We start from the raw sequence: 21,842 nt of genomic DNA, 5'->3' as shown, positions 1-21,842 counted from the left end.
GACCTTGACTGGCACAGTTGTTTCCTGGGGTACAAACCGGTTCCTTCTCACAGCCTGTATCAAAAGCTGACTCCTGCAGGAACCTTCTGTCCGGTCTGTCAGTGCTCTGACCCTGAACTGGCCCTGCAGTCTCCTGCACTGTCTGTGGAGGTTGGCGTCTCAGGTGTAATTCAGAACTCTCTGAGGTGGAGAATCAACAAACAGGAATGCTGGTTTTTTTCTGCCTTATAAGTGAATAAAACTGGTTCCACTTTCCTTCATTCCTAAAAAAAAAAAAACTTTCAGAATTCTGATAGTTTTAAGAATATTTTTTAATAAATGGAAACTTTTTCTTTTCAGATAATGTGGATGCAGGTGATCTTAAGCAGTTTTTTGAGACCAACTATTCTCAGATATATTTCATCTTCTATGAAAATTTTATAACACTGGAAAATAGTTTGAAATTAAAAGGTAAGCATTTCTACAATTTTTTTTTTTTAAGTATTCAGGAAAGTTTAGACGTTGAATATATCACGAGCCACAAATTCTACGCCTTAAGCTTTCTTTCTTGTTAAGTCTTCAGCAAAGCTGTGAAGTCACAGTGGGCTGGTTGACATCTGTGTTCCCCTTGAACTTTCACTTACACAGGTGCCAACGGAACGGAAAATGGAAGGGACCTGCAGAAGGCATGAGTTTCAGAGGAATCACTTACTTTAAAAAGAAAAGAAAGGAAAGTAGTACGTGCACACTGTGAAAAGATCCATATTCCACTAAAGGGTGTGAAACGAAAGTGAAGTGTCTGCTTTGCCCAGACCTCAGGCCTGCTCTGCAGCAGCAGCCACTTTGAAAGATACCCTGTGTCTCTTTTCCATTTGGCTTAGTCATGTATGTGTTTATGTATGAGGATACATCAGAGAGTTCATGAGAATATGGAGTTTGAAGACAAGTTTATTTTGGTGCAAAAAATTTGAAATCCATATGTATAATGCTCACAGAAAATATGCATTATCAAAAAACTGCATGGATTTAAAAAGTTTTTGCAACAAAATAGACTTATCTTTAAATTCTATTTTTCTGCAGACTTTTTGAAGTGCTCTCATTTTTTTTAAAGATTTTATTTATTTATTTGAGAGACAGAGTTATAGACAGTGAGAGGGAGAGACAGAGAGAAAGGTCTTCCATCCGTTGGTTCACTCCCCAAATAGCCGCTACGGCCAGAGCTGTGCTGATCCGAAGCCAGGAGCCAGGTGCTTCCTCCTGGTCTCCCATGTGGGTGCAGGGGCCCAAGGACTTGGGCCATCTTCCACTGCTCTCCCAGGCTACAGCAGAGAGCCAGATTGGAAGAGGAGCAGCCGGGACTACAACTGGCGCCCATATGGGATGCTGGCACCACAGGCAGAGGATTAACCTACTGTGCCATGGCACCGGACCTGAAGTGCTCTCATATATTTATGGTTAATTCCCATGAATAGAATATCCTTTGAAAATGAAAACAAGGCCATATTGCATATGCTGCTCTGCATTTAGGGGCAGGATGCGGTAGTCTGTGGAGCCAGTCTGGGTTTGGGTCCTGGCCCCCGACTCTAGCTCTGACTTGGCTCCCTCCTGTCAGCATTAAACAGGTAACAGGAGTCCTAGGATTTTGCGACATTTTGGCACAGAGCATGTGATCAGTAAGCCTTTGCTGCTGTCACATTTTCTTTTGTTTTCTGTGTCATCTGCTTGAGAAATTGTTCCCTGTTAGTACGTATATTTCTTCTTCAGTTTTAAGCAATCACATAGTGCTGCATAGGATGGGAATGTCAGAGGTCTGAAGAGTTGACTTCTGAGTGCCTGGGTCAGGGTCACAGAGCTTTCAGGCTGGAGGGGCTCAAGAGACTGTTGTCCACAGCCCACATTTCAGAGCTGAAAAAGGTTGCATTACTGACCTAAGGTCCTGCAGGTTACTTAATTAGTTGCACGGTCAGAATTGCCAGCATGTCTCTTGATGTTCGGTCAGAGCTCCTTCTTTTGTTCCAGTGTTTCTCAAACTGTGGTTCTAGAAGCAGCAGCGTGGCTGTCGCTGGTGAACTCATGAAGCTTCCTGATTGAGAAACTCTCTGGATGGAAGTCAGCAGTCTGTGTCTTAGCAAACCCTCCAGAGGATACAGTATGCCCTTGTGTTTGAGAATTGTGGTTCTAGTTCATGATGCCCCCCCTTAAAAATAATACTGATTCTAGATGAATAGACAGACGTTGAAACACCATCTCTGTAGCCAGCCCCCTGTGTTGCTCACCTACACAGGAGAGGGTCAGTACTTTAGCCAAGTGCTTAGTATTCTGGACCAGCTCCAGTGCTGGTGCTTCTCAGGGGCCTTTAGCTCAGGCAGCTCTGTCTCTCTTCTGCTTAACCCTTCTTGTGCTCACCCATCCAGTATGTGAATGATAAGTGTGCAAGGCACTCTGTTACGTTTCTATGAAGAATCCAGAAATATATCAGATATATATGTGAACATGCTTTACAGGGAAGGGAGCAGGTCTGTGGCCTGGCCTGAGAATCAGCAGTAAGTTTGAAAATCAGATGTGCTGTGGGAAAGATACAGACACCATTTTGTGGTTGATGGGAGGGAGAAGTGGCTTCCTGTTGAGTGATGAATGACGCATTGGGGAAGAGGTGGCTTTGTGGAGAGACACTGAAAGAGATGTGGGACTTCAAATGGTGGAGAACAGCACTGTAGATGGAGGATAGAACCTAAGCCAAGGCCGGGAGGCTGTTCGTAGGACATGTGTGGGAAATACGTTTTTTTTTTCCTTACAGCATAAGGGATGTTAAAGAGATTTGTAGGAAATGAGATTATGCTGCAAGGAGCTTTGAATTCTAGACTAAGGAGTTTGGACTTCATCCTTTAGATGGGAACACTTGAAACTATTTGCTACTAAGTCATATATCTTACAAAAGGTAGGAAGGCCAATGAGGGGAGACCTGAGCTGTCCATATGAGAGCTGCTTGCCCATGAGACAGGAGAGCTGGTGATGCCTGATCTGGGAGGTGGTAGTTAAGGGCACAGAAAGTTCTATGTCTCAGTGGGTGCACCATTCTTGAGAATTGAATGTAAGGCAAAGAGAGAAGTCAAGATGCTTCTAGGATGTTGAGTCTAATTTGTGAAGTGCCATTGCAGCAGTTGGAACCCTGGAGGGCAGCCAGGTTTGGGAAGTAAGAGGCTCTCTGTGGTATACCCAGGTGCAGGTATTAGCTGGGCAGTAAAAATAGAAGGGACTGGAGCTTGAGAGGGGAGAGGTGAAATGACACTATTACCAAAGGGGAAGGTTTTATATATATTTATGCATACACACACAGAGATATAGGAACATGTTTATGTATATATTTATTTGAAAAACAGAGTGACAGTGAGATAAAGATGGAGAGTGCGCGTGCACACACACATAAACACAAGAGAGAGAGAGAGAGAGAGAGAGAGAGAGAGATCTTCCATTTGCTGGTTCACCCCCAAATGCCCACAGTAGCATGAGCTGGCTTAGGCTGATGCCAGGAGCTAGGAGTTCCATCCTGATCTCCCATGTGGGTGGCAAGGAGCCAAGTACTTGGGCCATCATTTTTTGCCTCCTGGATGCGTTAGCAGGAAGCTGGATCCGAAGTGGAGTGGGTTGCAATCCCAGGCACTCTCATATGGGATGTGGGCTGAACCACAACAGCTGTCCCAGGAAGTATATTAAAGAAAGAAAGTGATGGTCAGACATGGGGCTAATTCCTTCCTTTACTGGGCAGAGAAAGAGGAAAGAGATGCAGTAGTAGAAGGGGTGCCAGGAAGTGTTTTTGTCATAGAAGCTCAGGGCAGTGAGAGTTCAAGATCAAGTCATGAAAGACCAGCAGTGAGAGCTGGTCTCATCAGGAAGGAAAGGAGCCGCAGGACCAGAAAGTGAGAGCTCTGGGAAAGTTCTAGATAAGAGAGGTCAGAAGCCAGACAATGGGCCCATGGGCCCACGAAGGCCAGCAGAGAGAGCACCCTTTTAGGGAGCTCCATGTGACGACAGAGGGTCTGTCTCCAGCTGAGCACTGGCCAACCTAGGAGAGGATCAGCCAGACGGGGTAATGACTGATGGTACAGGTGTTGCTGCTGAGTTGAGACAAGGTCAGGTGAAAAGAAGAGATACGGAAAGGAGTGTTCAAGGTGACCTCTGCAGGTAAAGAGGAAAAGGGAAGAGGATTGAGTGTAGATAAGCAGACGTTTTGTGGTAGAGAGGAAAAACAGGAGGACTTCCTGTTGAATGCTCTGATTGCTCCTATAAAACAGAGACAGATGTCAAGCAGGGAGGGAAGTGGTTTGGGTGAGGTACTGTGGAGGGCTCTGGCATAGAGCAGATGGTTTGGAGCCTCATGGAATGTTCCAGGCTGTAGCAGGCCACCAAGCCATGCATGGCTTCTACCCAGGGTGCTAATGCAGTATTTTCTTTAATGGATTGCTCAGTTTCCACCTGTGACTTACAACTTGGAATAAATTTTGAATTTAATTTTTTTTTTTTGCTAAAGTGATAGATATTTAAAATAAGAAAAATCTCAATATTTATCTGGCATCCTAGCCTTGCTCCAGTTCATTTACTTTTCACAGGTGTGTGGAGGAGAAAAGCGTGGAATTGTGTGCAATCCGGATAGCAAAGAAAAAACTGAAGCTCCAGATCTTAACAGAAAGCCCTCTTTCGCCTGTTTTCTCTTTCTGCCGGCTTCCCTCTTTTCCCTGTTCCTCTGTCAGTCCTTTTTAAAAAACGAGGCCCTGCTCAAGGCTGTATCAGTTAGCTTGTGCTGCCTAACAGACCGCCCCAAAACCGAATGCCTTAAAACAACCATTTAGTTTAGGATTTTCTGGGTCTTCAGGCAGCTCTGGTTTAGACCGGCTCATGCCCCTGTGGTCAGCTGGTGGTAAATGCCCTCCTTCACATGTCTTGTGGTCATCAAGCTGTGGACTTCAAAACCTTATCCCTCTTCCGTGTGGTCTCTTGTTCTCCATCTAGCAGGCTTGTTCTCCACCCGCTGCTCCAAGTCCCAGGTAGCAAGTGTGTAAGGCTTTTCAAGCTTGTGCTTGCCTCACATTTATTTGCTAATGTCACCTGGCCATAGTGAGTTGAAGCTATCCCAGATTCAAAGCATAGAGACATAGATGTGTTTTGGTGGGAGAATGAAGAACTGATCATTTTATTATCCCAGGATAATAAATTTTAAAAATTTAAATTTTAAAAAATATTCAGCCTTCCAGATATATTCAGGCTAACTCCTTGGAGTTGCAGGCTCTCTCTTCAAAATACGCCTGTCGGCTTCTCCTTGTCTGTACCAGTAACCCTGGAGTATTGCAGTAGTCTCAGAAATGGTCTCCCTGCTTCCACACCCAAGAACAGCTGCAGCTGTGCTTCAAAAATATGAGCCAAATCTTACTTCTCTTGCTCCAGCCTCTCACATGGCCTTTCATTCCCAGGGTTCTAAACAGTGGCTGCCTTCCTTTCCTACCTTCTCTTCAACCGCAGCTGCTACACTGTCCCCCACCCCTTGGTCAATGGCCCCAGCCTTCAGGGCCTCTGGGTGTTTCCTCCAGGTCAAGTATGTCAGCCCCGGGGCTTTGCCCACTCCCTCTGCCTGGTACCTGTCTCCCCCAAATTTCCACATGACTTGCTTTCTTTCCTGTCAGATCTCTGCTCAGATGTTAGCTTATCAGCAAGGTGTTCCCTGAAGTCCTTGTCAAAACTGTGCACCACCCTTTTTTAGCTTCCCCATCTGTCCTCACTCTTGGTTTTTATTGCTTATTTGTAGAATACCTCCTCTTGCCAGAATATAAACTTCTTCAGAGCAGGGCTTGTTGTGGCTTTTGTTCACTGCTGTGTCCTTAGGACCTGACTTAGACACATTCTTCAGTGCTTCTCCATGAAGGAGTGAATCTGCTTGCAGAGCAATGGCAATTCATGTGGCTCAGGGGCCTGAAACTTACAGCTCACTGCCTGACTTTATAAATAAAGTTTTGTTTATTTATTTTTGAAGATTTATTTATTTCTTTATTTGAATGCAAAGTGATGGGGGATGGGAGGAGGGAAGGAGGAAGGGGGAGAGAGAGAGAGAAAAAGAGAGAGATCGTCCAGCCACTAGTTCCCTCCCTAAATGGCTGCAATGGCTGGGGCTGGTCCAGGCTGAAGCCAGGAGCCAGGACCTCCATCCAGATCTCCCACATGGGTGCAGGGACCCAAGCATTTGGGCCATCTTCCACTGCCTTCCCGGGCACACAAGCAGGGAGCTGGATGGGAAGCAGAGCAGCTGTGACTCAAACTGGTGCTCTGATATGGATGCTGGCATGGCAAATAGCAGCTTAACCCACTGTGTGGCAGTGCTGGCCCGATTTATTTATTTGAAAGGCAGAGTTGTGGGGCGGGGAGGAGATATCTTCCATCTGCTGGTTTCCTCCCCAAATGGCCACAACATCTAAGGCTAGATCAGTCCAAGTCTAGGAACCAGGAGCTCCATTCCAGATCTCCCACATGGGTGGCAAGGGCCCAGGCACTTTGAACCATCTTCCATTGCCTTCTCAGCCTCATTAGCAGGTAGCTGTATCTTAAATGGAGCAGCTAGGACTCAAACTGGCACTCTAATATAGGATGTGGGTGTCACATGCTGCAGCTTTAACCTGCTATACCACATGTCATCCCCAATAAAGTTTTATTGAACACAGCCTTACCTATTCACAAATGAATTGTCTGTGACGATTTTTGTATTATAAATAGCAGATTCAAGTGGTTACAAGAAAGATCTGAAAACTCCTCAAATGTTTATTATGTAGTCCTTTATAGAAAAGCTCTACTGGCTGCTAAGTCAGCTGATGTAAACCAAGCCCTTAGCACCCTGCCTGGTACATGGAGAGTGGACTGGTGCTGCAGGTGTTGAGTTGTTGTTATTGTTGTTGTTACCAGAAGGGAGTGTGCAGTTTCCCAAGGAAATGCTACTTGGGATGCTACAGTTACTACTTGTTCTTTGCCCCTGTCTAGGCCAAGTACAACTCCTTGTTTTTGCTGTACATTCTGCCATAATTTGAATTTATAAGTAAATCCTTGGGAAATGAATAGATTACCTGCCATAGGTTGGTAACAACTTGGGAAACATGGAACATTTGTTTAAATAGCTAGCAAGGGGTAGCTCTGCAAGATGTGGGCTTAGGCAGACTGGCCATGTTGTCCTATTGTGTGCACTATATGGCTTCTAGGTATTTTTTAGTTTAATGTATTTATGTTGAGGCTTAAATGTTTTAAAATGCCTTTAAACATAATCTCTAATATCCTAAATTTTAAACATTGTCATAATACCTGCATATATTTTCTTATGTTCCAGGGAATAATAAATCCCAAAGGGAGGAGCTGGACTCCATCCTCTTTCTTTTTGAAGTAAGTTTTTATTAAATCTTTCAGTTTTTAAAGATGATTATTGAAAATAAGGTATTTTAGGTTTTCAATTGTATTTCAAGTCAGGTAAAGGTGGCTGTTGATGGACATGTATCCTCCTCCCCTTCCTACCTCTCTCCCCTCCCCTTCACTCCTTCCTTCCCTGTTAATAAAGTTGCAAAGAATGTTGTGATTTTCTTTTTGTTGTTGTTGTTGTTGAAAAGTGGGGAGAATTTCTCCTAGATGTAAAATTACTAGATAGAAGAGTACAAATACGCACATTTTAAATGCTAGTAGATATTACTAGATTGCTTACTGTAAAGATCATATAAGTCTTATATAAATTTCCTGTGTTGTAGCTGACACTGAAGATAATTTATTTGTCTTTTTCAGATTTGCAAATCTGACATGCAGAACTCATTGTTTCTAATATATATTTTTCTGGCTACTAGAGAGGGGCCGTGTTCTTGTCTCTGTGCTTGGCATATATTCTTTTTAAAGTTGAAACTGTTGGGATGCAGTTTTTGCTCTATTAAGCTTAAAGTCTTTCTTGCCCAAATATATTAGACTGGTGGCCACATTTCGGATACCTGGAGAACTACACTCAGGAATGAATTATAAACTTTGCAAGTTAATTTTCTAGAAATGATCTTCGTTTCCTAGAAATCATTACTGGTTTGAAGAGATGTATGCTTAGGTAAGCGTGAGAGGCTAAACCTTTATGGCTGGAAAGAAAAGGCCTGATGTGCACTCACTGCAGAGAAAGCTCCCCCTGAGTATTTGGTGAGGGTCTCTCTAGGTTTAAGGGAGAAAACAAGTATGAGAAACCTCTCGCCCAGGACGTGGCCCGTGGCGGGCACTCCATCACCTTGGCTCCCCTTTCCTAACCCCGTATTTCATGGTGCTCATTGTGTTTCCTGTGCCGCTACCCCGGGAATGAAACCTGTGCAGAGGAATTATTATTTAAAGGCCCAGATACTCCTATGTATCTGCTGACCACAGTTTGTACTACTCCATTCACTTAGATTGTGTTAGTTATATAATGGTTGATGCATTTGCCAAAGTATCTAATGTACATGGCTGTTATGAAACAGAGTAATAAAGCCCACACTCCTGACATTTTCCCCCTGCCCATTTGAAGAACTAGAATTTACTTAGGTGCTGTTCTTTGATGCCATCCTTTCTTACCCCTGGCCCCTGTGTTCTTATCATTCTCCTTGTAAAAAAACAGTGGTTTGGCCATTTGCATTTGTATCCTTAAATAATTCATTATGTAGTTTTATGTGGTTTCCAGTGTAACAGAAATGATCTCATATAGTAATAGTCATCTGTGACTTGCTTTTTTACTCAGTATTCCTAAGATTCATCCATTTTTTAAAAAGATTTTTATTGATTTATTTGAAAGTCAGGGTTACCGAGAGAGAAAGGAGACAGCGAGAGATTTCCATCCGCTGGTTCACTCCCTAAATGGCTACAGTGGCCAGAGCTGGGCCAGGCTGAAGTCAAGAGGCAGGAACTTCTGGTCTTTCATGTGGGTGCAGCAGGGGCCCAAGCACTTGGACCATCTTCCGCTGCTTTCCTAGGCCATAGCAGGGAGCTGGACTGGAAGTGGAGCAGCTGGGACTCTAACTGGTGCCCATATGAAATGCTGGTGCTGCAGGTGGCGGCTCCCAACCATGTTTTTAAATTTAGCTCTAATGTTTTCACTCCCACTGCTGGATTAAATGAATATAATTATTTATTTAGTTCCTACATTTTGTTTATAGTTTTTTTTTTTTTTTTGGTTTGTTTGCTTGGTAAAGTGTCAGATTGTTTATGAATAATGAGTGGACAGGCTTACTAGTCAGTCTGTTCTTGTCTTACTACTCTTTCTCAGCCCTCCAGTACATTGTAAATAAAAGGAATAAAACTGGCCATTCTGTTACTCATCTAAATAGAGCTTTGTTAATATATCACCATTAAGAATGTCTTTATAAAATTTTTGCAAGTAGTCTATCAAATTAAATTAAAGATGTTGCTATTCCCAGTTTGGTAAGATTTACCAAAAAAAAAAGTCATATATGAATTTTGAAGTTTTCAAATTTTTTTCTGCAGTGATTGGGATCATCTTATGAGTGTTAAGATAGTAAATTACAATTCTAGATTTTTCAATGAGCAAATATTTTGTTTGCAGTTTTGAATTTATGATTTTAGATTCACAACTGAGGGAGGTTGGCTAAAATTTCCCCTCGCAGTATTTTTAAAAATTATATATTTGCAAGGCAGAGTTACAGTGAGACAGAGAGAGAGAGAGAGAGAGAGACAGACAGACAGACCAAGAGAGAACTCCCATCTGCTGGCTCAGTCCTGAATGCCCGCAACAGCCAGTGCTGGGCCAGTCTGAAGCCAGGAGATGGGAACTCCATCTAGATCTCCCATGTGAGTGATAGGGTCCCAACTACTTGAGGCATCACTGCCTGGGGTGCATATTAATAAGACACTGGAATCAGGAGCAGAGTTAGGACTTGATCCTAGGCACTCAGATATGGGATGTCCGTCTTAATGAGCTTTTTAAAAATCACTAGGCCAAATACCCACCCCTTATATTATTTATGATTGGTCCCATTACATAAAGGTTGTAGAACGTATTTTCAAGTGTTTCTCCTTTTCTATTACATAAAACAGTTTCTCTAAGATTGGACTGATCTGTTGCTGGACTATTGTTAAGTCTTTCCTATTTAAAAAAAATCCTGAAACTTTTTTTTTTTTGGTCTATAGGAAGTTTTTTTTGTTGTTGTTGTTGTTGTTTTTTTTTTTTTTTTGGACAGGCAGAGTGGACAGTGAGAGAGAGGAGAGAGAAAGGTCTTCCTTTGCTGTTGTTCACTCTCCAATGGCCACCGCGGCCGGCGCGCTGTGGCTGGCGCACCGCGCTGATCCAAAGGCAGGAGCCAGGTGCTTATCCTGGTCTCCCATGCAGGTGCAGGGCCCAAGCACTTGGGCCATCCTCCACTGCACTCCTTGGCCACAGCAGAGAACTGGCCTGGAAGAGGGGCAACCAGGACAGAATCCAGCGCCCTGATGGGGACTAGAACCCTGTGTGCCGGTGCCGCAGGCGGAGGATTAGCCTATTGAGCCACGGTCTGTAGGAAGATTTTAACCACTCATTCAGATTTTTTAATAGTTTTAGAATTATTCAGGCCATCTGTTTTTCTTGATTCTGGTTAGGTAGTTGTATTTTTTTCTAAGAATTTGAAGCATTCTCACAATTTGTTCTTACCATCAGAGTTTTAAATCTCATGGGCACAAAGAAGCTTCTCTTCTCTGGAGGCTCAGGTCATGACCCTGTAAGTTTCATCTGCCTTAAGTCGCTCTTCAGTGCCTTCACACCTTGTTATTGATGTTAGGTATATTATTATTTGTGTTGTGTGTTTTCTCTCTGCTAGTTGCCATTGTAACAATATTAAGCTCTGTATTCAGGATAATCGTTTCTTTACATGTATTTTTTAAGGTCTTTTTCTTAGTCTTTGAGGACTTGGGCCATCTTCTATTGCTTTCCCAGGCCATAGCAGAGAGCTAGATTGGAAGTAGAGCAGCTGGGACTAGAACCGGCACCCATATGGGATGCTGGTTCTGTGGGCTGGGGTTTTAATCTGCTGTGCTACAGTGCTGGCCCCTCAATAATCTCTTGATCCTTGCTCATTTGTAGACAGTTTATTTTCTTAGCCACTTACTATATATTTCATATTTTATATCTGATAATTCTATTGTTTCAAGTCTTTAGTTGTCTAAACCTGTTGGTAGTTTCAGTGGCTTCTTTTCTTGCATCTTTTGTTATATACTTTTTTTTTTCCTGGACAAAAACCTCACTCTTCATTTTATCAAAGTTTTTTTTTTTAAAGATTTATTTATTTGAAAGACATAGTAGCCGGCGCCGCGGCTCACTAGACTAATCCTCTGCCTTGCGGCGCCGGCACACAGGGTTCTAGTCCCGGTCGGGACGCCGGATTCTGTCCTGGTTGCCCCTCTTCCAGGCCCGCTCTCTGCTGTGGCCAGGGAGTGCAGTGGAGGATGGCCCAAGTGCTTGGGCCCTGCACCCCGTGGGAGACCAGGAGAAGTACCTGGCTCCTGCCATCGGGTCAGCGCGGTGCGCCGGCCGCAGCGCGCTGGCCGCGGCGGCCATTGGAGGGTGAACCAACGGCAAAGGAAGACCTTTCTCTGTCTCTCTCTCTCACTGTCCACTCTGCCTGAAAAAAAAAAAAGACATAGTGACACAGAGCTAGACAAAGTGCGATCTCCGTCTGTTGGTTGACCCTCCAGATGAGGACAGCAGCTGCATGTGGGCCAGGCCGAGGCCAGGAGCCAGGACCTCCATCCAGATCTCCCACAAAAGTGGCTCATCACCTGCTGCCTTCCTAAGCAGAGTAGCAGGGAGCTGGATTGAAGCTGGAGTAGCCAGGAGTCAAAGTGGCACTCCCATGTGGGATGCCTGTGTTATAAGCATTGGCTTTAGCTTTCTGTGCCACCACGCTGGCCCTAAAATTGTTTTGATTAACATGTAATTCTTGTGTATCTTTGTTTTCAAATTAATTGAATTAATATTATTTGAAAAACAGGGGGAAAGAGAGAGAAAGAGAAAGAGATGGAGATAGAAATTGATCTCTCATCTACTGGTTTGCTCCCCATTTGCCTGCTATAGCCAGGGCTGGGCCAATCTGAAGCCAGGAGCCAGGTACTCAGTCTGGGACTGTGGCAGTGTGGCATAGTGATGTGCCACCACTATGTGGGTGGCAATGACCCAAATACTTGAGTCATCACCTGCTGTCTCCCAGGGTGCGCATTAGCAGAAAGCTGGAATCTGTAGTGAAGCTGAGACTTGAACCCAGGCACTTGTCTGTTATGGGATGTGGGAGTCCCAAGTGGCATCTTAATGCCACTTAATGGTTGCACTAAATGTCTGTTCCTTGTATATCTTTATGGGGCACAGTTCAATATTTCAGCACATGTGTGCAGAGTAAACAGAACACATGGGACCGTTAGCATTCCCGCCTCCCCGCCCTTCCTCCTGTTGTCAGCCTCCCAGCTCCTCTCCTCCGCTTCTTCATAAAGTGTATAATATATTCTTGTGGTCTGTAGTCACTGCACTGCGCTGTGGATTGCTAGAATCCATTAGTTCTGTCTGTGCTTTGACTTTGAGATCTGTGTCAATTGAACACAAATTTAATACTGGTTTCTTTTAGAGGGCTTGTATTTGCTTTTTCTAGGAGTCTGGGAATTGTCTTACTGGGTTCACTTTAGCTCCATTTGAGGACCTGGCATATTAATGAAATTTCAGGTTCAGTCCTCCAAAGTCACCACGCAGAGGGGTATAGGGACTGGAAAAAACAGACATCTGTAGTTGTAGTGCTGGTATTAACTTTCGATCCCTGGCACCCTGGCATTGCTCATGGGTCAGATTTTGTCTCACGTCTGCCTCCTTCCCTCTTCACTGCTTCTTCGTCCCCTACTGTGTTTTACACCTCTAGTTAGTTTCTGTATGTGCTCCAAAGCCCAGTAGTGCTTTCTTTTCTTTAAAGTGCTTTCTTTTCTTTAAAGGTTTATTTATTTGAAAGGCAGAGTTACAGAGAGGCAGAGGCAGAGGGAGGGAGGGAGGGAGGGAGGGAGGAAGGGAGGGCGGGAGGAAGAGAGGAACAGAGAGGTTTTCCATCCGCTGGTTCACTCCTCAAATGGCCGAAATGGCTGGAGCTGGGCCAATCCAAAGCCAGGAGCCAGGAGCTTCTTCCGGGTCTTCCATGAGGATGCAGAAGCCCAAGCACTTGGGCCATCTTCTAGTGCTTTCCCAGGCCACAGCAGAGAGCTGGATTGGAGGTAGACCAGCTGATACTGGAACCGGCACCCATATGTGAAGGCAGCACTGTAAACGGCTGCTTTACCCCCTGTTTTCAAGAATTACATGTGTTATGGTTGATCTTAGGACTCGTTCTGTAGCAGGAAAGCCCTTCAGAGACCCTAGTCCTGTGCCTTCCACTGAGGAAGTTTTGATACCTTCCCGTGATGCCTAGAAATTCTAGACTGAGGGGGGTGCAGGGGATTAGTCTCCTACATAGTAGAACAAATATATATTATTCAAAGCTTCATGAAACTTTCATTTTGCATAGTGAATATGAATGGATAATAAACCTGCATCACTTTTGTTTATGCCGCATTCTCACTCTGTCTCTGGCTTTAGAAGGTAGGTTGTAATTCTGTGGTTTGTCCTGAGTACTGAGTGACTTCATTGCTGCTTTCTACGTTAGTGCCGTATAAAGAGATGCTTTATGAGGATTTCGGGGTGAGTACTTCCGCATGTGTAAATAATTGGGAAAGGCTTCCTTTAGGAGAGGTGGAATTATGAAGATGTGTGAAATCACAAAGTGGATCCTGGGTAGGGATACTTTATAAATAAGGAATGGATTAGAAGAAAGAAAAGAGGCAAGATACTTAAGGCATGAAAGAAGAGAATATAAAGAGAGCTGGGCTGTAGGCTTGGTGGCCCCAAGTCCGCCGTGGTGTATGTTATCTTCTTTTTAGTAGAGAAATGGAATAGTTGGATTTAAAGTTTCTAGAATTTGTTAGCAAAATATTTCCTTGCCTGTCCACATTTCAATTAAAAACACACTGAAAAGAAGTTTAAGTTCAAAATAGACGTGTGTTCTAGCATCGAAATGCTTCTCATTTGTTTCTGTGTGTGTGTTTTGTTTCTGTTTTTCAAACATCACAGAATTTGAAATAGCAGGGAAAGAGGACATTTGATTTATATATTTCTTACTCTAAGTTTTATCCAAATTACCCTGCCAGATTAAGCATTTTTATGTCACCATTATCCTTCCTAGAGGCCCGAATGGGTGCTCTGTAATCTGCCAGGTGGGGCCCAAGCTGGTCTACTGCTCCTTGTCCTCTCCCTGCCCCAGTGTGGTCCCTGTCACGTTCCCGTGTTGTTGCCGTATCCCATGGAAGCGCCCTGCCAGGCTCAAGCTGCTTTGCCTCTTGACCTCTTCTGGCATCGTTTTACTTCTGCCCCTTGGTGTATGCAATTCGCTTTTCAGGGACTTGCCCTTTGCTCTTCTCCCCATCTGACCCATCCTTTTGGGTTGTGTTCAAACCCATTACTTCTTCTGTCAGCTCCAGCTAGAAGCTCATTTTCTCCCATGAACTCATGATAATGCCGCATACTGCATGTGCTACCATGTGATGATAGCTGCATGTTCTTAGTCCCCAGGGTGGCTAGGTCTAAAGACTGCCTTTTTCTTTTCCTTTTTAAAGATTTGCTTATTTATTTAAAAGGCAGGGTGACAGAAAGGGAAAGACAGAAAGCGAGATCTTGTACCCATTGATCTTCTATCACTCCCCAAATGCCTACAACAGCGAGGGCTGGGCCAGGCCGAAGCTAGGAGCCAGGAACTCCATCCAGGTCTCCCACGTGCATGACAGGAATCCAAGGACTTGGGCCATCTCCTGCCTTCCCAGGTGCAATAGTAGGACTTGGACTAGAAACAGGAAGCAGCCAGGACTCGGAGTGGCACTGTGACATGGAATGCGGGCATCCCAACCTGGCGGCTTCACCCACTGTACCACAGCATCTGTCCCATCTTCGCCTTTAACTAGAGGATACGGTTCCTGAGACCAGCAACTGTTACAATCCTTTGTACCCTTACGGTGACTTGTATGTTAGTGTTTATTGCTGGATGAAAGTCTCTTAACTTCTCCACTTGTCTCCCACGGAATTATTTTTATTGCCCTAGTGTTAAAAACACTTTGTTTTCTTACCTGAAGCTGGATAAAAGCTATTGGAAAAAGGTGTCAGAAGAACTGTCTAGATTGAGATCAGACTTTCACACTAACAAGCTTGATGGAGGCACTTAGTCTTTCTTGACCTTGGCTTCCATGTCTGTAAAGTGAGAGTGTGGACAAGCTGACCTCTGGCGTCTCTTCCACATCTGTGAGCCTATGATCCTACAGATGCAGCCTTGTTCTCCGAACAAGAACTTCATGGGGCGGGGCGGGTGTGTGTGTGTGTGTGTGTGTGTGTAGTCTTTTTGGCATGAAATTTAGTTGTATGCTTTCATTAAGGTTTTTTTTTTTTTAATATTTATTTATTTGAAAGTCAGAGTTACAAAGAGAGAGAAGGAGGGGCAGAGAGACAGAGAGAGGTCTTCCATCCGCTGATTCACTCCTCAGATGGCTGCAATGCCCAGAGCTTCGCTGATCTGAAGTGAGGAGCCAGGAGCTTCTTCCTGGTCTCCCATGCAGGTGCACGAACTTGGGCCATCTTCCACTGCTTTCCCAGGCTATAGTAGAGAGCTGGATCGGAAGTGGAGCAGCTGGAACTCTAAGCAGCGCCCATATGGGAAGCCGGCACTGCAGGTGGCAGCTTTACCCACTACACCACAGCGCCAGCCCCCTTTCATTGAGTTTTAAATATTAAATTGTGTCAACGCTGATTAACCTTTGAATTTCCAAATATCTCAGTTGCTTCATTTCTAGAGCAGTGCTGTCCAGTACAACTTTTGCCAGTGGTTGGAGCTCGTTAACTACACTGTCCAATTGGATAATCACTACCTACCGGGGGTGGGGGTGGGGGTGGGATTGGGGGGGATTAAGAGCTTGCAAACAAGCTGGTATACTTGAAGGATTTAATTGCAAGTCATTTTGGTTGATTTAAACTTCAGTAGCCTCATGGGGCCGGTGGCTCCCATGTTAGGGTAGCTCTGAGCCCTCCAGTAGAGGCTTTATTCAAGTCATTTCAAAGACTGTTCCTCTATGTTGAACACTTGGTGAGGTCCTCAGCATGTTGCACACCTGTGTCCTTCTAGGACCGGGCACTTTAAGAGCCCTACTGGAATGGTTTCTCTGGGCTTCTGAGTGGACAGTGAGAGAGAGAGAGAGAGAGAGAGAGAGAGAAAGGTCTTCCTTTGCCGTTGGTTCACCTTCCAATGGCCACTGCAGCCGCCGCATTGCGGCCAGCGCACCACGCTGATTCGAAGCCAGGAGCCAGGTGCTTTTCCTGGTCTCCCATGCGGGTGCAGGGCCCAAGCACTTGGGCCATCCTCCACTGCACTCCCGGGCCACAGCAGAGAGCTGGACTGGAAGCGGAGCAACCGGGACAGAATCCGGCGCCCTGACCAGGACTAGAACCCAGTGTGCCGGCGCCGCAGGCGGAGGATTAGCCTATTGAGCCACAGTGCCAGCCATCTCTGGGCTTCTTGTTATTACCCAAGTGCCCTTGGCTGAAGGCTGGGAGCGTTTTCCTCCATGGGTGGAGGAAGCAGCCCTCTAAAGTGGCCTTTTGCACACACCAAGGGGAAGAGCAATGCTCAATTGTATTCTGCCAGTTTCATGCTTGTTTGGAGATGGAAATAATTACCAGATATTTAGTACTTCACCATCTACCTTTTGCCACCCACCTGCGTGCAAGATAAAGAAAACAGCTGTGGTGTCATTCCAAGACAAACCGCTGTGTCTCTGTGTCCCTCCTCTCTTGGGAACAGCTGCTGCTTTGGGAAACATTGATGTAGGAGGTGGCCTCTTACAGGGCGTACAGAGGAAGGGAAGCAATAGCATGGCCCCTAGCCTATGTTTTCCCTTTATGACTGAATACGCCAATTGGATTGTTTGAGATTTTCTCCAGGCCCCCTACTTGCTGACTCCCACTCCTCCCTGCAGTGTGGTGGCGATGCTGGATGGAGTGACAGGCCTCTCTGTGCACAGTCTCGCTGGGTAGAGTTAGGGGTGGGAGTCATAATTTGACCACTAGTGACTCTAGAGCTGTCGTGGAATCTGTGTCTTACTTTAGTGGAATTTAACATTGCCTGTCTTTTTCATTGCTCCAAGTCAGACAATAAAGGTAGCGGCTGTAGCCTCTAATTCTTTTCCTCGATGTATGTGAAAAGGACTTTTAAATAACTTCCCTGTTAATAGTAACACAACTGGATGCTCTCAGCTGTACAAAAGAAGGTATAACAAATGGCTGTTTTTCACTCTGTACCTTTGCTTGCTTATGCAGTCCACTAACTTAAGTGCTTGTTTGTTTAGAACTTTTCAATTTAAAAGCACTGTTCTGCTTCAGATGTTAATACTGAATCGCCTGAGAAAGCTAGGTTTATGTGTACAATTGGATCCCATCCTCCTCCTGCTACCCTGCCTTCCCTGTTCTCCCTCTGTCTTCTTTGGTTTGGACTGCATCTTTTGTAACCCTTTGAAAATAAACTGGAAACTCAAGTGCATGTTCAGTGAAAAAGCCTGGGCTTGGCCGGTGCCGTGGCTCACCAGGCTAATCCTCCGCCTGCGGCGCTGGCACACCGGGTTCTAGTCCCAGTCGGGGCGCTAGATTCTGTCCCCGTTGCTCCTCTTCCAGTCCAGCTCTCTGCTGTAGCCTGGGAGTGCAGTGGAGGATGGCCCAAGTGCTTGGGCCCTGCACCCGCATGGGAGACCAGGAGAAGCACCTGGCTCCTGGCTTTGGATCCGCACAGCGCGCTGGTCACAACACACAGGCCGTAGCTGCCACTTGCGGGGTGAACCAACGGAAAAAGGAAGACCTTTCTCTCTGTCTGTCTCTCTCACTAGCTCTGCCTGTCAAAACAAACAAACAAACAAAAAGGCTGGGCTGAATGCTAGACAAGACATTCAGGCAGCGTGTCTTCAGGGATTATAGAACAGTCTCTTCTGTTGGTTTCTGTGATGGTCAGAGCCTTCTCCTACAAGTGAATAATACATAGCAAGATGCTGGAGTCGTGTTGTCCACTTACCTGGTTTCCCCAGTCCCGGCTCTCCTTGCTTTGTCGGTCACTGCTTCTTGCAGGCTGTGTGCTGCTGTGCAGTACCCTGCTTCCCACACCCAGGTGAAGGACTTCCCTTTGCAAACCTCTCAGACAGTTACTGCTTTTTATTTCTTTTTCTCGGAAGGACCACTTAACTATTATCGAGTAGAAGAGGGACAAGAGGAAATAAAATAAACAAGAAAAGGTGATTCTCCTCCAGTCCTTGGAATTTAAGTTCTTATTGGGGATTTCAAATATTTGAATACTTTAGTTCTTTTTTTCTTTGCAAAGAATAAATCCAATTTTGAATGCAGCTTCTAGGTCACTGTCATAATTCTGAATGATGGATTCCAGTTAGGAGAAAGCCAGTATCAGTGCAAATATCCTGGAGAATATTTCAAAATGAGCCAAGTCAACCCACACATCCATCTCCCATCCCCAAAGTCATGATGAGTTCCTATTGGCCAGGAAGCGAATGCCACTGGATATCACATCAGAATATTGGGTCACAGTTATGACATGAGAAGTATATGTTATAGCACACTGAAAGTATTTTAACATGATAATAGAGGTGTATGATCCTCACTTTCTCTATAATGTCAGTCATATTTTGTTTTTTTTGGTGTTGAACCCTTGTTCGGGAACAACTACAAATGACAGCATTATTGTTATGGTGTAGTGTGATCTGTCTATGTCTTTATTTTTTATTTTTTATTTTTGGACAGGCAGAGTTAGAGAGACAGAGAGAAAGGTCTTCCTTTTTCTGTTGGTTCACCCCCCAAATGGCCGCTACAGCTGGCACACTGCGGCCGGTGTGCCGCGCCAATCCGAAGCCAGGAGCCAGGTGCTTCCTCCTGGTCTCCCATGTGGGTGCAGAGCCCAAGCACTTGGGCCATCCTCCACTGCACTCCCGGGCCATAGCAGAGAGCTGGACTGGAAGAGGAGCAACCAGGTCAGAATCTGACGCCCCTTGTCTTATGTCTTTTGTCACATGTCTCATGTGTTCCCTATAGTCTGTACTGGATACCAGGGAAATAATAAAACCCAGGGCCTAGGTCTTTTATGTGCTTATTTAATGAAAGCTTTTTTTTTCCCAAAAAATTTTATGTGAAGGGCAGAACTACGTAGGATGGGATGGGGGGTATAGAAAGGTAGACAGAGGTATCTTCCACTCCCCAAATCGTCCACTCCCCAGTGGCTACAATGGCTAGGGATAGGCCAGGTGGAAGCCAGGAGTCTGAAACTCCATCTCATTACAGTTGGTTGTTTGAATTGGGTTGCAGATGTTGAGTTGAGAGGAGCCATTCTCCTTGGGCTGTTTGACTTCCAGTTTAGTGTTTAAGACTGCTCTCTTCCTTAGGCATTGAGACTTACAGGTGAGAAACTTGGGAGTCACCCAACAGGACATACTGAATTACTCAGTTCACCTTGGGAGAAGGGAAACTGAAGATAAGGTGTTTGTGGAAGTCTGAAATTACATTCTTGTGGTTATGTTGCAGTCCAGGCGCCCTAAGCTTCCTGGCATGCTGGCCCCTCACGGTGTGTTCCCCCTGACTTGTGGGTGACCGACACCCTCAAGAGGAGCTCCTATAGAAGGCAGCACCAGTCAGTGCTCTTGAGGATCCTCTACGGGCAGATGGTAGACACTGTCGGCAGGCTAAATACATTAGAATGATCCCAGTAGAACCCAAGCCTGTTGTATTTATTATTAGGGTAGCGGGAGATGTGTAAAGTTTTTTTCTCTTTTTGTGTTGATTGAAGTTAATGTAGTAACACAAGTTGGAGGAGTTGGGTTCTTCTTAGATATATGTATATACATTTCGGAGAGAGTTGTACAAGTTCTGTCATTTGTTGTCCACGTGGATGTGTCCTGTGCGAGCTGTTAGAGAGCGACATCTAGTGTTGGATGTGCTTGTGACACTGGGCAGGTTGGAAGGGAAGAGTCTGACCTGGAAGCACGCATGCTGGCAATTGCTGCAGAACCCTGGGCATTGACTGAGGGAGCCTGACGGGGTGGTCAGTCCCGCGTGAACCCGCAGGCCTTGGATGACGTCTGACTGTGGCGTTTCAGCGCTCTGTGTCAGTGTGGGAACCAAGTGTAGCATCTTGCTGGAGCTTAGTTATTTCTCTATTGGTCACTCAACTTGGCAACTCTCTGAAGTGTTTTCCAGGTTTTGTTGATTTGTTTTATAGAAAATGGCCTAGAAAAGTCCACCAACTAGTTGCACTAGTTAGAAAATTAAAGAGACTTGAGAGCTAAAGCTGTTTCAGCCAGAAGCCAGAGACTTGCATGGCAGATCAGGCTGTGGCTGAGATCTCCTATGTGCAGCCCTTGTGTGGAAAGCAAACTCCACGGGAATCAGTTGTAGTGAGTGCTCTGTTCAGGGCAAAACTCACATACTGTGGGTAGAATTATATGCTACTAATTTGGGGATTTGTGAAGGTCACTGGATGTTCTCATTAAAAGTGAAGAGTCTAGTGCAATTTGATTTTCTTTAAAAAAGAGATTAGACCTTTGCATGATCTTAAGCAAACTGAGAAAATAACCTCTTATAGACTATCAAGTGCCTATGTTTCCAATTTCCCGAATATTGCACTTTGATACCTACTAAGAAGTGTTGAATATTTCATTTTAGTACTTGATTACACTGCCCTGTCTGTCTTGTTCCATGTTGGTAGTATTTTCTCCACTCCGTGGCTCTGTACCGCTCCTGGATGCTCCCTGCTGCCTGAAATCTTAGCCTATGTGCACAGCCTCAGTGCCCTCCTGCGGGAGGGTCCTGCCAGCTGCTCTTTGGCCTGTGTTCCTCTGTCCTTTCTGTCTCCCTCATTCCCATTGCTTTTATGACACAGATCCAGCTCTGCAGCATGGCATTCAAGGCCCTTTCTGACCTGGCCCCTGCCTCCTCCTCCTCTCCCCATCACCTGTCTTACTTCTGTGCCCACAGGCATCCCCGTGAAGGCCCCCAGGTAAGCAGCAGGGCATATTTACTGCTGTCCAGCCTGTGTGCGATGCCCTTCTCCGCCCGGCTCACCTCTGTACCCTCCAGGCTGTCTCCCAGGCTGTTCTGCGGAAGCAGGCCCTCTCTGATCTCCCTTGCTGTGCATACGCCAACACTCCCGATTTCCTTGCCTTTCCCAAAACCCTTTAGAGCTGTATCTTTTAGAGCAGGAACAGTGTCTTTTATCTCTTTGTTTCTGGTTTTTTGTGTGGTACCTGGCAAAGAACGAGAGCATTTATTGATGAATTAAATAAGTGGTTGATTTGGAGGATATTTGCTTTATTCACCTGTGTTACCACCAGTTTAGAACCCCATCAATACCTTAGTAGTTAGCAGTGCTTGGAGATGATTTCGGTATTAGAAATCATTTTTGCAGGGCTGGCGCTGTGGCGTAGTGGGTGAAGTCTCCGCCTGCAGTGCCGGCATCCCATTTGTTGGGTGCCAGTTCAAGTCCTGTCTGCTCCATTTCTAATCCAGCTCTCTGTTATGGCCTGGGAAAACAATAGAGGATGGCCCAAGTGCTTGGGCCCCTGCACCCACATGGGAGACCCAGAGGAGACTCCTGGCTCCTGGATTCAGAATGATGCAGCTTCGACCGTTGCAGCCAATTGGGGAGTGAACCAGTAGATGGAAGACCTTTCTCTCTCTCTCTCCCTCCTTCTCTCTCTCTCTCTCTCTCTGT

The 21,842-nt window shown here is 45.3% G+C and overlaps 1 protein-coding gene across 10 annotated transcripts in view; it reads left to right on the top strand.

The window, feature by feature from the left end:
• Nucleotides 1–21,842, top strand: part of RALGAPA2 (Ral GTPase activating protein catalytic subunit alpha 2) — a 328,989-nt gene that overhangs the window by 26,267 nt on the left and 280,880 nt on the right. For all 10 annotated transcript variants that reach the window (XR_007919407.2, XM_070052134.1, XM_070052133.1 and 7 more), the window contains exons 2-3: nt 340–450; nt 7,337–7,389. Coding sequence is in view for 9 of the 10 variants with exons in the window: in XM_070052134.1 (XP_069908235.1) it covers nt 340–450; nt 7,337–7,389 (164 nt within the window). In the remaining variant the exon portion in view is untranslated. The remainder of the gene's footprint in view (nt 1–339; nt 451–7,336; nt 7,390–21,842) is intronic.

This window comes from Oryctolagus cuniculus, chromosome 11, assembly GCF_964237555.1.
Source record: "Oryctolagus cuniculus chromosome 11, mOryCun1.1, whole genome shotgun sequence".
NCBI lineage: Eukaryota > Metazoa > Chordata > Mammalia > Lagomorpha > Leporidae > Oryctolagus > Oryctolagus cuniculus.
Note: the sequence above shows the minus strand (reverse complement) of the source record. Positions and strands in the feature narration are given on the sequence as shown.